The sequence below is a fragment of the Aedes aegypti genome, chromosome 2 (genome assembly GCF_002204515.2).
Source record: "Aedes aegypti strain LVP_AGWG chromosome 2, AaegL5.0 Primary Assembly, whole genome shotgun sequence".
Lineage (NCBI taxonomy): Eukaryota > Metazoa > Arthropoda > Insecta > Diptera > Culicidae > Aedes > Aedes aegypti.
In genome coordinates this window covers 168,467,449-168,481,671 of record NC_035108.1, presented here as the reverse complement: position 1 = coordinate 168,481,671, position 14,223 = coordinate 168,467,449, and the positions used below count along the sequence as shown (strand labels likewise).

The window sequence follows — 14,223 nt, the reverse complement described above, 5'->3', positions numbered from 1 at the left end:
AGAATATGATTGGAAAGTAAACTTTAATTAGTTTACTTTGTATTAGGGGGAGATCCCCCAGTGCCGAACAGCACCCAATACCGGACAAAGTCGAAACATTGAGAAATCATGGTCCAATCAAGATGGTGTATTAGTGGAAAAGAAAGCTATTATGTAGACTTATGTTTGCGTAGAATAACACATCCTTGAAATATGCATGTCTATTTGAAAAAGTAGAAAAGTTTGGAAATCTTAAAAAAGTTGACGTATTTTCTTAATTTTGAGCCTATTTAGTAATTATTTTAAACACGAAAAAATACTTTGGATCACGCAAGCATGATCGAACATAATCCTAATTTGATAGTATGAATGTATTTTGTACCATAATTGAACTTAATATGGACAAATTAAAATTTTCGTTAAGCACCTCCTGTCCCTCAGTTTCGGACAGCTTGATTTGTCCCTCATACTCAATACATAACTATCAGAAAAATCGAAATAATCGATGATTTGAAGTATATTAGTCCCACATTTGTTATCCACAGAAAAAAGTTTGAATTACATTGTTCACGTTAGCTTTACATAACAATGAAGTTGACTATTGATTTTTTCTGTATCCACTTACCCCACGGTACCTTATTAATAACATAATAATGGTTAAACTAGATATGATTGCAAATTTTGTTCTTATTTTACCATTATTTTGTTATTCACCTCTACCCGAGCTGGCGATGATGGAAATGTTAACATTCTCATTAAGAATCTTACAGAAAGTAGCTTATCATTGGTTGATATTTTTAATAAATGTTTTCAGATGGCATATTTTCCTGAGAAATGGAAAAATTCCAAAGTTGTACCAATTTTGAAACCGGAAAAAAAATCATGCAGAAGCTTCTAGCTATCGTTCAGTCAGCTTGCTTTTCTCTATCAGTAAACTTTTTGAAAAGGTCATTTGAAAAAATATTTTTGCTATTGACTTGTTCGGATTTCAACATGGACATTAAACCAGTCATCAATTTTTACGTGTTACAAATTTGAATCATTCCAACAAATATGAAGACTATTCTAACGGTTTTGTTTCCCTCAACGATTGTAAGGACGTGGTCAGGTGGTCAATATGATGCTTGTTTTGATCATTTCCATTATGTAAAAAAAGACGTTTATCCCAATAGTTTTTTTTTGAAACACTACATATAGATTTCTCGAAACCGATAAAGCTGAGCATTGTACTGCCACCCATTATTTGTACAGTCATTAATACTATACTAGGCTATGCTATCTAGAACATCCCGACAAAAATGTATAGGGATATATTTTTATTTTTCCTTATTTTAAATATATTTACATACAAACAGAAAAACTGCGATCCTAATGGGTTGAGCCATCTCATTCGATTGTTTCATCTCTATTGTATTTTAGAACCAAGATATATGAAAAGTATAACCATTAAATTTCATAAGCCCTGTAACTAATAATAAATCTTTTCCATTGTTTTCCCTTTCCTTTCAAACAGGTCATAACTCAGGGCGCAATTGACGTCCCCCAGTGTTCGCCAGCATGAGGAAAAGAAAAATCAAATGACATCCCCCGTCACAACTGCCCTCAATATCAATTCCCAGTGGTCATCACAAGGAGAAGAAAAAAATACCAGTGAAATTCAGTGCTGATTGTTAAGTGCAATCGAAGAAGAAAAAAAGTGAAAACCAAAGTGCAGTGTTTAAAATAGTCACGGCCTCGCTTCCAGTGCGCAGCGATACAGTTGTCGATACGAAATATTGCGCCTCCATTAGGAGCGCTTTGAACACCCTACGGATACCCACCACGATGAAGTGGAACAAGAAGCCAAAACAATCGGTAAGTGAACTTCAAGTTCAACGCGGCGCAATCTACCATTAGACGGACACCCCCGAAAAAAGCAACCATTATCTGTGTTGTGGGCCAGAAAGCATTTTTCGATGCACCTATCTATGGACTGGCGACAGGTATTTGAATGCATCATTTCCGTGATAGCATAGGTATTCGAAATCGTTTGTTACGAGCCCTGCACAATGGTTAAAAATGAAGAAAAAGTTTAATCAAATCTAGTTTAATTGCTTCACTCAATTTGCTTTTGATTATGTTTTAGTTGATTCCACAGCGACTATTCACATTTGAAGTATTTTATTTTTGAAGTGTACATATATTGCCTGATTTAATTACACAAAGTAACTAACAAAATGTAAACAAGATTCTGAATGCAATTCTTGAAAGTACAAGCAAAACCCTATTTGGTTTTTGAAAGATTAGTTCGAAATATACGCCCTTTTTAATTTTTTGACCTGGTCAATACGGCTATATACAGGTTTGATAGAAACTCCTCTGCGATGCAAAGATGAGACAATTTTGCCGTTCTTCTGAGGAGTAAAAATTGAACTCAAAATTTTAAACACAGATCCTCAAGCGATTCGAATGAGAGTGCAAAAAATGCGAGGTATTTTTTCAAGTACTCACGCTTTAAAAGAACTACGCACGCACGCACGCTTCAAAAGAACTCTAGAGTGTCACGCTCGAACAAGGCAGTCCTCGGGGAGATGTGAAAGCATTCTTTTTTGACGCAAAGGCAGCATGCTGCTCTAGAGTATGGCACCGAACTCCGATAATATTGAGGAGTATTATCAAGCCTGGCTATATATCACAAACTATTGGGAATTCCTCAAGGCAATCTTTGGACGAAATGCTTTTCACACCAAAGGACATTTTTTTGTTAGCGTGTCGTGGCGGTATTACCATTTTTTGTGGCGTTTCAGTGCAAAAACTCGGAAATAAATGGTATCGGAATCTTTTTAATCTTTGTCTTGATGTTCGATGACAAAAAAGTCAGAAATTTTTTAACTTGATGCGATTTCATTCAAGGATTATAAAAATAGTAAATTAGAAAGATAAAAAAAAATCAAAATAATTTTTAGTGATTTTGGCCGTCTCTTTGTAAAGAGCCCGATCATTGTGCCCTGTGTAAGTTTGATCGAAAATGGAACAACGACAGAATGGGAAGCACGCGGTAGTATACACATTTCTTCTGCGCAAACGAAACACAGAAATATTTTTCAACATGCTTCCGTGAGGGCGGGCAAGGTATGCACTTCGCTTCGAAGCTATGTATGGCGCGGACTGTGTGTTGTTTTCAAGTTCAATGCTTTAGACATTCAGATATTGGTACCGTAAAACGGGGTAACATGGATCAGTGGGGAAACATCGATCGACATGACCCTGCACGAATTCTTCAACTTTTCAACATAATAAAATACAGTATCGGACAAAACTTTTATAACAGTTTCGATTTTCCATACAAAATGGTCAATTTTGGGAGGCTATACCTCATTATGGGCAGTTTCCATATAGGCTTGCGGTCAAAAATATTTGTGACTTCTTGTGTCAAATAATAAGTTTCATGATGCAAGTTTGATATTTTGTTTGAAAAATAAAAATTTTTCGGGGCAAACTATTGAAAAATGCCTTTAGTAAAATAGAGAGTTGTTACTGAAGTAGAGTTAAACGTTACGACTCATACACAATTTAGGAATTTCTCATACAAATAGCGTTATTGCCATTTCTAGCGTTACGCAACAGATGGAAGCTGTCTGATGAGTGTCATTACTTGTTCCAACATTATAAAACTTGTAACATTTGCATTTGCAAATTAAAAACTGCTCAATTTTCACTCAGATTACGGTACAGCAACATATCTGTGTATGGAGATAGTCCAACCTGCCCTGATGGGAGGAGGGCGTGCAGCAAGTCAAGCGGCACGTTTTTGCAATTATCGCCTTTCAGCAGCATTGGTGGAATCGAGGCGATGTTTTTGGGTTATCGGCGGCGTCGCTCTTGATAGCGATCGATTCGATTCGATCGTCGTTGTCGTATTTTTTTTTTTTGCAGCCTTCGTCGTTTCGTATTGTATTGTAGTTGCTTGCTCCCATTAGGCATGTAGTCATGCTTTGTGACTGCTCGAGGATATGGAGGAGTTCACTATCAGGTGAAAGGAAGTGTCATATTTTGGTGGCACGATGTTCGGTTTATGAGGCATAGGATCGTTCGTTTACAATTTGGGTAACCGGAATGTGTCATTGTGTCAACGTACTTTTTGAAGGTTTAGGAATAAAGATAAAATTTTGAGGTTAAACCGTTGAACACGAATATTCGCATATCTATAAGTTGGAGCTGAAGCTTTCGTAATTTATTTTTTCTTTTGTATTTGAACGAACAACTCTAGTAGCAAAATATTGAAAAATATTTTGAACTCAAATAGTCATAGCGGTAACATAGCGTAGACAACCCCTTCTTGCAGGAATAAAATAGATTCCCCTTTGTGTGGTCCTTAGCCTCTCCCAGCAACTCCTCTCCCTCCTTTCTCGTGGTACTGGCCGAGGTACGAATAAGCTTAGGAAAGATCGGGTAACCAACCCTGGTGGGAACATTACTCACACTTCAAAAGAACTCTTGAGTCTGCCGCCCGAACAAACAGTCCTCGGGGAGTTGTGAGAGCACCCTTTTTTGATGGAATTTTACTCTATTGTGTTTTGTGCTGCATCTTCCTCGCTCATTTTTCGTTGCCTCTCTGATTAGCTCTGATTATTTCGCTCCCTCGCAAAGGGGTAAAGGCTGCATGCTGCTCTAGAGTTTCTCACCGAACTCTGCTGATGTTGAGGAGAATTATCAAGCCTGACTGTAGGCAAATCCGTCAAAAAAGTCGTGAATACCTGGTCCCAACGCATCACCGTTTATTCGATTTCAAGGTGGCATACGACCGCATAGAGCTATGGAAAATCATGGACGAGAACAGCTTTCCCGAGAAGCTCATAAGACTAATAAAAGCAACGATGAAAAGTATGCAAAGTTGTGTGAAGGTTTCAAGCGAACATTCTAGTCCGTTTGAATCCTGCCGGGGACTACGATAAGGTGACTTTCGTGACTGTAGTTTAATATTGCGCTAGAAAGTGTTGCGGAGAGCCAAGCTTAACAGCCGGGTACGATTTTTACGAGATCCAGTCAATTTGTTTGCTTCGCGGATGATAAGGAGATTGTCAGCCGAACATTTAAAAAAGTAACAGACATGTACACCCGCCTGAAACACGAGGCAGCAAAAGTTCGACTGGTGGTGAATGCGACCAAGACAAAGTACATGCAAGTTGGTGGGGCCGAGCGTGAAAGGAGCAGTGTTACTATAGACGGGGATACGTTCAAGGCGGCCGACGAGTTCGTGTACCTTGGATCGTTGCTGCCGGCTTACAATAAGCCGTGAAATATGGAGGCGAATCATCAGTGGAAGCCAGGCCTACTATGGCCTCCACAAGTAGCTGCGGTCAAAAGAGATTTACATCCGCACCAAATGTATCATATATAAAACACTCATAAAGCCAATAGCTCTCTACGAGCATGAAACGTGGACGATGTTCAAGGAGAACTTGGAAGTACTGGAAGTCTTCGAACTTCGTGTGCTTTGGTGGTGTGCAGGAGAACGCCGTGTGGCGGCGAAAGATACCAGCTCGCCCAACTCTACGGCGAACCCAGTATATAAGGTGGCCAAAGCTGGAAGGATACGATGGGCAGGGCATGTTGCAAGATTGCCGGATAGCAGCCCTGCAAAGATGGTGTTCACTGCGCATGAGGTTGGTACAAGAGGGCGTGAACATTAGGACGTACGCATTTCAACCGCTGCATGTAATCTCTGTATCTAAGCTCTCAGCGCCATTCAGGTGTTCGTCGTTGTGCTGCTTCCACCTTTAGATCACCTGACGATCGTCCGACAAAAAGCTGCCATCTCCATCCAACAGTTCTTGAGATGGGCTTCGGCAAACTAATTCTCTTCCGTCAACGTTTATTTGAGATGCTGGGCGTACGCTTTAGAGGCATCCTGTAGCTCAGGTAATTCTGATCGTACTAAAACGCGTCAATAAGTTGAATAATGCAAACCATTCTCTTTATTATGTGCATAAAGCAGCATATTCAGTGTATTATGATTTCTTATGTTTTTTAAGGGTCTCTGCTCGAGGTGTGATTGCCTTTATGAGAATTCTTCAAATAAATCCATTCGTTACCTACAACTTGTATAATGTCCGTTAAAGCAAATTGAAAAAAAAAAAAACAAAATGACTAAATGAATACAGCCATTCCATGGAAAACCGATCTAGCGGGTCTCCGAATTCCGTGAAAATTTGCTATTTTGTTCCTTATCCGAAATAAGGATACACGTATTTTTGAATTTTTTGATTAGGGTGACCATTTCCGAAGTAGGGTGACCAGATAAATCGCGATTTGCAAAATTTTTATTATAAAAAAACTTTTGAACCGTTTGACCGATTTTCAATCTTATTGGTCAAAATGAAGGCTAAAGATTTGGAATTTTCAGGAAAAATATAAAATTTCACGAAAATTGTGTTTTTTACATGAAAAAACTCAATAGTTTCCGTTTTTTCGTGTTTTGAAGGCCTCGGGACCAAAGGGGCTATTGCTGCTCTCATTTTTTTCTTAAAAGTTTAGAAAATTTTACGTAAACTGTCAAATTTTCAGCGATGTATGTTTTTTAGTTTTTGAGATTTATTTTTTTGGAAATAAAAAACAGTCATTTTTCATCGGCACACACTGTAGATCTCAGCGCATTAGATTTGTAATGTTTAAAAAAATCATAACTTTTGAACAGCTCAACCGATTTCCAATCTTTTTTTATGGAATGAAAGCTTAAGGTCTCAACTTTTCAGAAAAAAATAGAAAAAATAGAAAACATTGAAAAAAAATTAAAATATATGAAAATTTCTAAAAAACTATTAGAAATTTTTATATTTTTTCACGTTTAAACATATTTTTATCAGATTTTTCAATTTTGTCTGAATAGTTGAAATTTTAAGCTTTCATTCCATACAAAAAGATTGGATATCGGTTAAGCTGTTCAAAAGTTATAATTTTTTTTAAACATTACAAATCTAATGCGCTGAGAACTACAGTGTGTGCCGATAAAAAATGACTGATTTTTTATTTTCAAAAAAATATATCTCAAAAACTAAAAAACATACATCGCTGAAAATTTAACAGTATTTAACAGTAAACGTAAAATTTTCTGAACTTTCAAGAAAAAATGAGAACAGCGATAGCCCTTTGGTCCCGAGGCCTTCAAAACACGAAAAACGGAAACTATTGAGTTTTTTCATGTAAAAATCACAATTTTTGTGAATTTTTTTATTTTTCCTGAAAAGTCAAAATCTTTAGCCTTCATTTCGTCCAAAAAGATTGAAAATCGGTCAAACGGTTCAAAAGTTATAATTTTTTTAAAAATAAAAAATTTGGCAAAATTGCGATTTTTCTGGTCACCCTTTTTCGGAAATGGTCACCCTAATCAAAAAATCCAAAAATACGTGTATCCTTATGTCGGATAAGGAACAAAATAGCAAATTTTCATGGAATTCGGAGACCCACTAGATCGGTTTTTCATGGAATGGCTGAATAATTATGACAAGAGATAGCTGTAATTTTTGGCTAAACGCAAGGCCTAATTCATAACAGATATTTCCAATGAATTTCACCCTGGCTAAGGCGTCTAAGAAATACCTAACAAAATCGATCATAGTTTTTTATTCCTGTACTTAATTCTTTCTTTAATTTCGTTTCAATTTTTCACAATAATTTTGCATGAATAAATTCTTTGCTTAAACACAAAACTACGTTTTTTCAAGGAAAAAATTATATTCTCTAAAATTTTAGAATATTCAAATTCCTTAAGAAATATTGTAGAGTGACATCATTTTGCTATAAATGCCTTGGGAATTAATCAAACAATATTGTGAGATTGTTCATACCTTCAACGTGAATTCCTCTTGTGTATACTTTTATCGACAAATTGGTTCCAGAATATGTTCCCAGATTGAACTAAAAAAACATACCCTTTCAAAAGTTCAAACTTTTTGCTGGCAATTTCACTCAAAATAAGTTGATTCTGTCAAATTCTTTCGAAAAGTTAAAAAAAATTGATAAAATCTCATTTCTTGTGCAGTTCCAAGACGGAGTTTGTAGAGGATTGCTTTCAGAATTTTGGGGTATCTAGAAGTAAAATAATTGTGCTAGATTTTAAGGATAATTTTGTGAAGAAAATTCTTTTGAAGCTTATTAACTCTCAAACCTCCCAACGTCTGACTTGTCATTAAAAATAAACTTTAAAAAACATAACTTGCCCAATTATTAATCGATTTTTTGATCTCAAACAAACCGCATACTCCTCAAGATTTATTGTGTTCCAGAAGAAGTGGGATTGGCAACTTGGTTCCGAAGTTATTCCGGATTTAAATGGGGTATATCCATTCCGGAAGTGATAGTACACTTAGATTTTTCAAGATAAGCGGTAAGAAAATTATTCATTGTGTACTTTCTATAAGTAAAAGGCTGTCAGAAGGTCGAATGGTTTTATTGATTCTGGCCATTTCGGATACCCTATGGCACCGGTTCCTGATTGTACCCAAAGAGGACATTTTCTGAAACTTAAAAAATACTACCGTGTGACGGCTCAAACGATTTTTCATCCGGAACATCATAGATATAATACCACAGACCAATATGAGGTTCTGGCCACATCCGCATACCCCAGAATCGGTTCCGGCAGAGCCACAGTGGGACACTTTTGTAATCCTACTTACTAATATCGTGCGACGGCTCAAAATTTATGACTTTTATTCGAAACTTCATATATATAATGCCAAAGACCAATATGAGGTTCTGGCCACATCCGGATACCTCGGAATCGGTTCCGGCAGGGCCTCAGTGGTACACTTTTGTAATCCTACTAATTAATATCGTGCGACGGCTCGAAATTTATGAATTTTCATCCTGAACATCATAGCTATAATGCCGTGGACCAATATGAGGTTCTGGTCACATCTGAATACCCCAATTTGTTTATCCAACAGCATCACTCCATAAAACAATATAAAGGTTCTGTCCAGATACTTGAAGTGGAAACGCTTGAAATCTTAGAGAGATACTAACGCTGGTCCGAAGAGTGACCATAAGGAAACAGAACCTGGACTAGGAGACAAAGCCTGGACGCGAAAACAGAAACTCTACGTGGAGATATAGTCTGGCGGCTGAGCTGTAGTCTGGAGGAAGAGGTCTAACGAAGACGAGAATCTAAGATTTGAAGGTCAACACACGTCGAACAAATTTAATGAGAAGCAAATTCTGATTCGTCTAAGGAACTGGTTGGAAGGAACTTGGTAGTCTGGAGAAATTGATGCTTGGTGAATTTGGTTGGTTTGGTACAAACATAAAAATGATGTGTGAATTTTTCCAAGTTTATTCATATTTATACTAACAATAAAGTATAAATCACATCAATTTTTGGCGGTGTTTTGGCAAAAAAAAATATCAAGAAGAAGTTCTTTTTTATTGTGTATAGGTAATGCTCCTACAAATTCAAGGTACAATAATTTCGCACAAATTCCTCTGCCATCATTGGTGATTACGTTCATTCAAGGGCACAACTATATTACTATAGATATTGATTTGGAATAGTTAACTTAAAGACATTTCAAATTTCTTTATTATTTGAATTCGAAGACTTCTGCCACTAGATTTACTGATAGTCTGAAAATAAAATTATACTTATCTCTGGTCAATTGCATCAAGGTAAACAAAAAATTGTATAAGAATATATTTGGCATGGCGAACGAATTCCAAAAAACGACATGTTGTCACAAAGGAAATGTAGGATAAAATAGTGAAGAGAATTTGTATCGTACATGTCTTAGAAATTCCTCTAAATATTTGATTTAATTTAAAAAAAAACCATGTTGCCAATATTGAACCGTGTCAAAATCGAACAGTTGTTTTTTTAAACCTTTTTTATTTTCAACCACGGCTTAAATATACACCATGTTGAGCCTCAAAAGGACGGTTAGCCAGAAATGTTTCTTTCCATATTGAAACCTCCATTACACTGAGTGCATATGAAGCCTTATTAGAAAAATTTCTGGAGTAATCGCATGTTACCAGCACCTCATATTGATCCATGGCATTATATCTATGATGTGTAGCATTAAAATCATAAATTCTGAGCCGTCGCACGATATGATTGAGTAGGATTACAAAAGTGTCCCACGGAGGCCCTGTCGGAACCGATTCTGAGGTATGCGGATGTGGCCAGAACCTCATATTGGTCTTTGGCATCATATCTATGATGTTCCGGATAAAACATTATGAACTTTGAGCCATCACATTCTTTAAGTTTTAGAAAATGTCCTCTTTGGGTACATTCTGGAACCGGTGCCAGGTGACCGGGTAACCGAAATGTCCAGAAACAATGAGAACCAATGTCATTCAAACTTCTGGAAGCGAAAAAAAGAAATTTTCAGAAAGATTTGTTGAAGGAATCTGAACAGGAACTTTAGAAAAAAAATTCAAATGCAAATTTAGAAAAACTGTTGGAGCACCCTTTGAAAAAAAAATGGAAAGAATAAAGTGCGTAGAGGACCTTCATGGAGAAATGATTAAAATCCGAAATTTTTCATGAGATTTTCTCAAAAAATTTGATACAGATTATTAGACATATATTCTGATAAGATCAGAAAGCTTGAAGAAACTTCGGGAAACTACTAAATCCGAGACAGATTTTTTTTGGGAATCCCAGCAGGAACTCAGTGAAAATTGGGAAAGAAATTCTTGGATAATGCACTAGAAAAGTACGGAAATAATTCATGAACAAATCCCCGATATCTGAGAAATTCGTGGAAGAACTATAAAGGAATATCCCTCTTGAGTTTTTTAGAAGAATTCTCAGAGGATTTTTTTACTGGATTAGTCAAAGAATGAATATTTTTTTTTGTGGCGAAAATTGAAATTTACAAGTATCGATATGAGAAAAAATCACAAACAAATAAATAAATACAAATCTATGCAAAATACGAAATTTGTGAAAAATCGTGATTATTGCGACCAACATTATTTCGGTTGACCGATAATTAGCTATGGCCTCTATAAAAGAAAAACCTAGCTAAAATAAAGCTTAACCACTCTGCAATAAAGTAAGTCTATAAATAGGTTGAGTTCCTTTGGCGAACTGTTCTATTAAAATGCACGAATCGGCGAAAGCAAAAGTTGTCTTCTCGGAAAATCAGTAATTTCACTAAGTTTTTCTGTTCAGTAAAAAGGAAACATATCTCACAGAAAAGTTAGCATCGCTTCAAAGTCATTCACACACTGGAAGGCATTTCTCATTGATGTTATTTTAAAATTAGCCAGTACTACAAACATGTACGTACATCACAGTTTGACCAGTCCATGGCTGCATCTCAATACACATTCCTACGTCGCGTTTGCTTCGTTGGTGGCCAGGCAAGGCAGCTAGTGCCTAGTAGCAATAGCAGTACACGTGTTGCCAAAGCACACAATTGCACTTAATTTCATGCTATGTTTGCCGCCGGTAAACTTTGTGCCACTTCTTAGCTGTGTGGAGAAAACGGTTGGCTTTTGCTTTCATTGGACTTCATTTGCTCGATGTATGCTTATCTAAAGATTTTTATTTACAATATCATCATATCTTTAATTTTTATCGAAACACGTCTGCAAATATATCATTATTTCACTTAACAAATAAACTGAAGTTCGTTTTACAAACACCATTATTGATTTACCTAAATAAACCTATGTTTATTTAATTTGGTTGGTTCAAAAACGGATCGCTTTGATCCTATATTTGAACGAACGAGTAATACACATTTCGATTATTACCCGAGCAGAAGAAAATAACTACTGAATACCAAATTGATATAAACTCGAACAGACGGAAGCAACAAGATTATTACAGAATATGTTTCTCTGGAACGATTTTATTTTATATCCTAAGTTGTTATGAAACATGTATCCTCAGTATTTGAAATAACAAAATTTGCACTAAATAAAACTAGAATATAACAAATCTTATTATAATTATAACAAGATTACAACAGAATGTGTTACAATGAGGTTACAAAACAATTTTAATCAATTATGTTTTTGTCCATGACTTTCTACACAAACATAATGTCAATATTAATAATATAACAATTGTTTACATAAAACTGTTGCTAAAAATATGACCATCTTGTTAACAAAAATTGTATTAATTTCTGTTATTTTTAACTGCTGTTGATAGAAACGTGTTATACTCTTGTGATGTGCTTCTGATCGGAAATGTGAGCTACAGAAAAGCCAAACTTTCCACAGTCTGGGACGCCCAACTGGGTTTGCCAACATCAATGTTCGAGATGTGTTTTCCATTTTGGTTCCAACTTTTCACCGTCTCTCCATTCTCTCACTCTCGCATCCTCTCTCCCTATGGAGAAGCCGCCAGCCAATTTTATTGGTCTATTATTTTATTACCTCATGCCTACCTCAACCAATTTCACACCTCATTATAATAGGCTATTTGCATGTCGCTGTCCGCATGTTTGGCGGAATGTGCAATCGATATTGAAAAGTATGGGGAAGTGTCCAAGGTCGCGTAATTGCAGTGAAAATTTGATGCAGCAGGGGGATTTCGCGATCATGATGATTTTTGGCATGATACAGGCAAACGCGTGAAGGTCGAATCGATTTACGGATATATTTATTGGATTTATTTGGATAAAGGTGGAGCAAAAATAATAAGAGAAACAAATGTAACCCAAACATTTATCCATTGAATCAAAATATCTACGGGCCAGAGTTCTGTTTGATCTTTCGACCTTGACACTTGCTTTTTCCGGGGCAAGCGACGAGGGCAGGATCAAACATGTCGCGCGTCGGTCTCGTAAGTGAAAAAGTGGCGTGATCGGTGAGTTCGGTTGAAGAAAGTGAAAAAGTGCCGCGATCGGTTAGTTCTGTTTGATCCTTCGACCTTGACGCTTGCTCCTGGGCAGTGCGTCAAGAAAGCCCGAACAGTTTTTTTTTATTCTTTTTGGGTCGCGCGCTAATTTTTTTTTTCCTGAGTGCTTTTTATAGCCGAGCAAACGAGTGAAGCCGAAAGTGGATTGTGGCTGCTCAGTCAAGGATAACGGATTAATTGGTGAGCTCGTTTCATGCTACTATTTCTAATCTATAAAATATGTATGACTGCACATTCAATCGTTACAATGGTGGGATGTAAATATGATTTTTCAACAAACTATGGATGGTTCGTCACTGTGAGTGTCGACACAAACTCTGATTCATGATTTATTTATGTTTAACATTTTTTTTTTCAGAACACCTCTTATATACCTTTATTTTTGTAATTAAAAAAACTTTGAATGGTTCGACACTACAAGTGTAGACTTGCGAAAGGTTCACTTTATTCAACAAACTTTGGATGGTTCGCCACTGTAAGTGTCGGCATAAGAATAAGAGTGTTCTATGATGTACCAACCAATCGAGTTTTTTGTTTCTTTTCAAATGAGTAAAATATAATAACCCATGCTTTCGTCCTGACAGCTGTAGGAATGTTACATTTAGGTATTTGTTCAACCAACTTTGAATGGTTCGTCACCTCAAGTGTCGGCAAAATTTTCCTCTACATAGAAATTGTTCATTTCAAATGAAAATATTATATTTACGTATAAGCATGTATATATCTCACAAATCATTGTTTATCATGGTCTAATCGCTTATCAAAGTGAATCCTATGACCCAACGATCCTCCCCATTAACAAACATCCCTCCCAGTAACCTTTGTGGAGATGCAGAGGCAAACACGGTCTCCAAAAAGCAAAGGTTACACACTAACATTCCTTCCCCCAATCCCACCTGACTGCAAGGACGTGGCCGGCGCCGTTATTGACCCTGTATAAATAGAGGCACTGAATTATGCACACTGAAGAAGATTATGGCCAATCCCAGCCGAACTTCTAGTTGATTCTTTGTGCATTTTCACTGACTTCGGTCAATCACGGAATAGCAACCATTGATATGTGTAGTCAGTCTAAGCTAAGCTAAGCTAAGCTGAATCAAAATATCTACGGGCCAATCAGCTAACTGCAAAATAATGTTAGATATACATTATGCATTCTAGGATTTTCAAGATTTTTTACGATGCTCACCAGCATCTCTATCATTTTCGAAATCTATAAGATTTCCACCTGATTTCTTGGAAATCCTCAAAATCTCCAATTCTCAAGTTCTAAAGATTTCATTTTTGATGTTATTTCAAAATTCAGATTTCAAGCTAAAACATGATATTAACAAATATGTTGTAGAAGCTCATGTTTGAAACATCTACTCACTACTCACTTCTTC

General features: G+C 36.4%; 1 protein-coding gene across 2 annotated transcripts in view; it reads left to right on the top strand.

The window, feature by feature from the left end:
- Window positions 1-14,223, top strand: part of LOC5574043 (sodium- and chloride-dependent neutral and basic amino acid transporter B(0+)) — a 400,663-nt gene that overhangs the window by 141,116 nt on the left and 245,324 nt on the right. For both annotated transcript variants that reach the window (XM_021843075.1, XM_021843076.1), the window contains exon 2: window positions 1,493-1,833. In XM_021843075.1, the coding sequence (XP_021698767.1) occupies window positions 1,804-1,833 (30 nt within the window). In that variant the 5' untranslated portion in view covers window positions 1,493-1,803. The remainder of the gene's footprint in view (window positions 1-1,492; window positions 1,834-14,223) is intronic.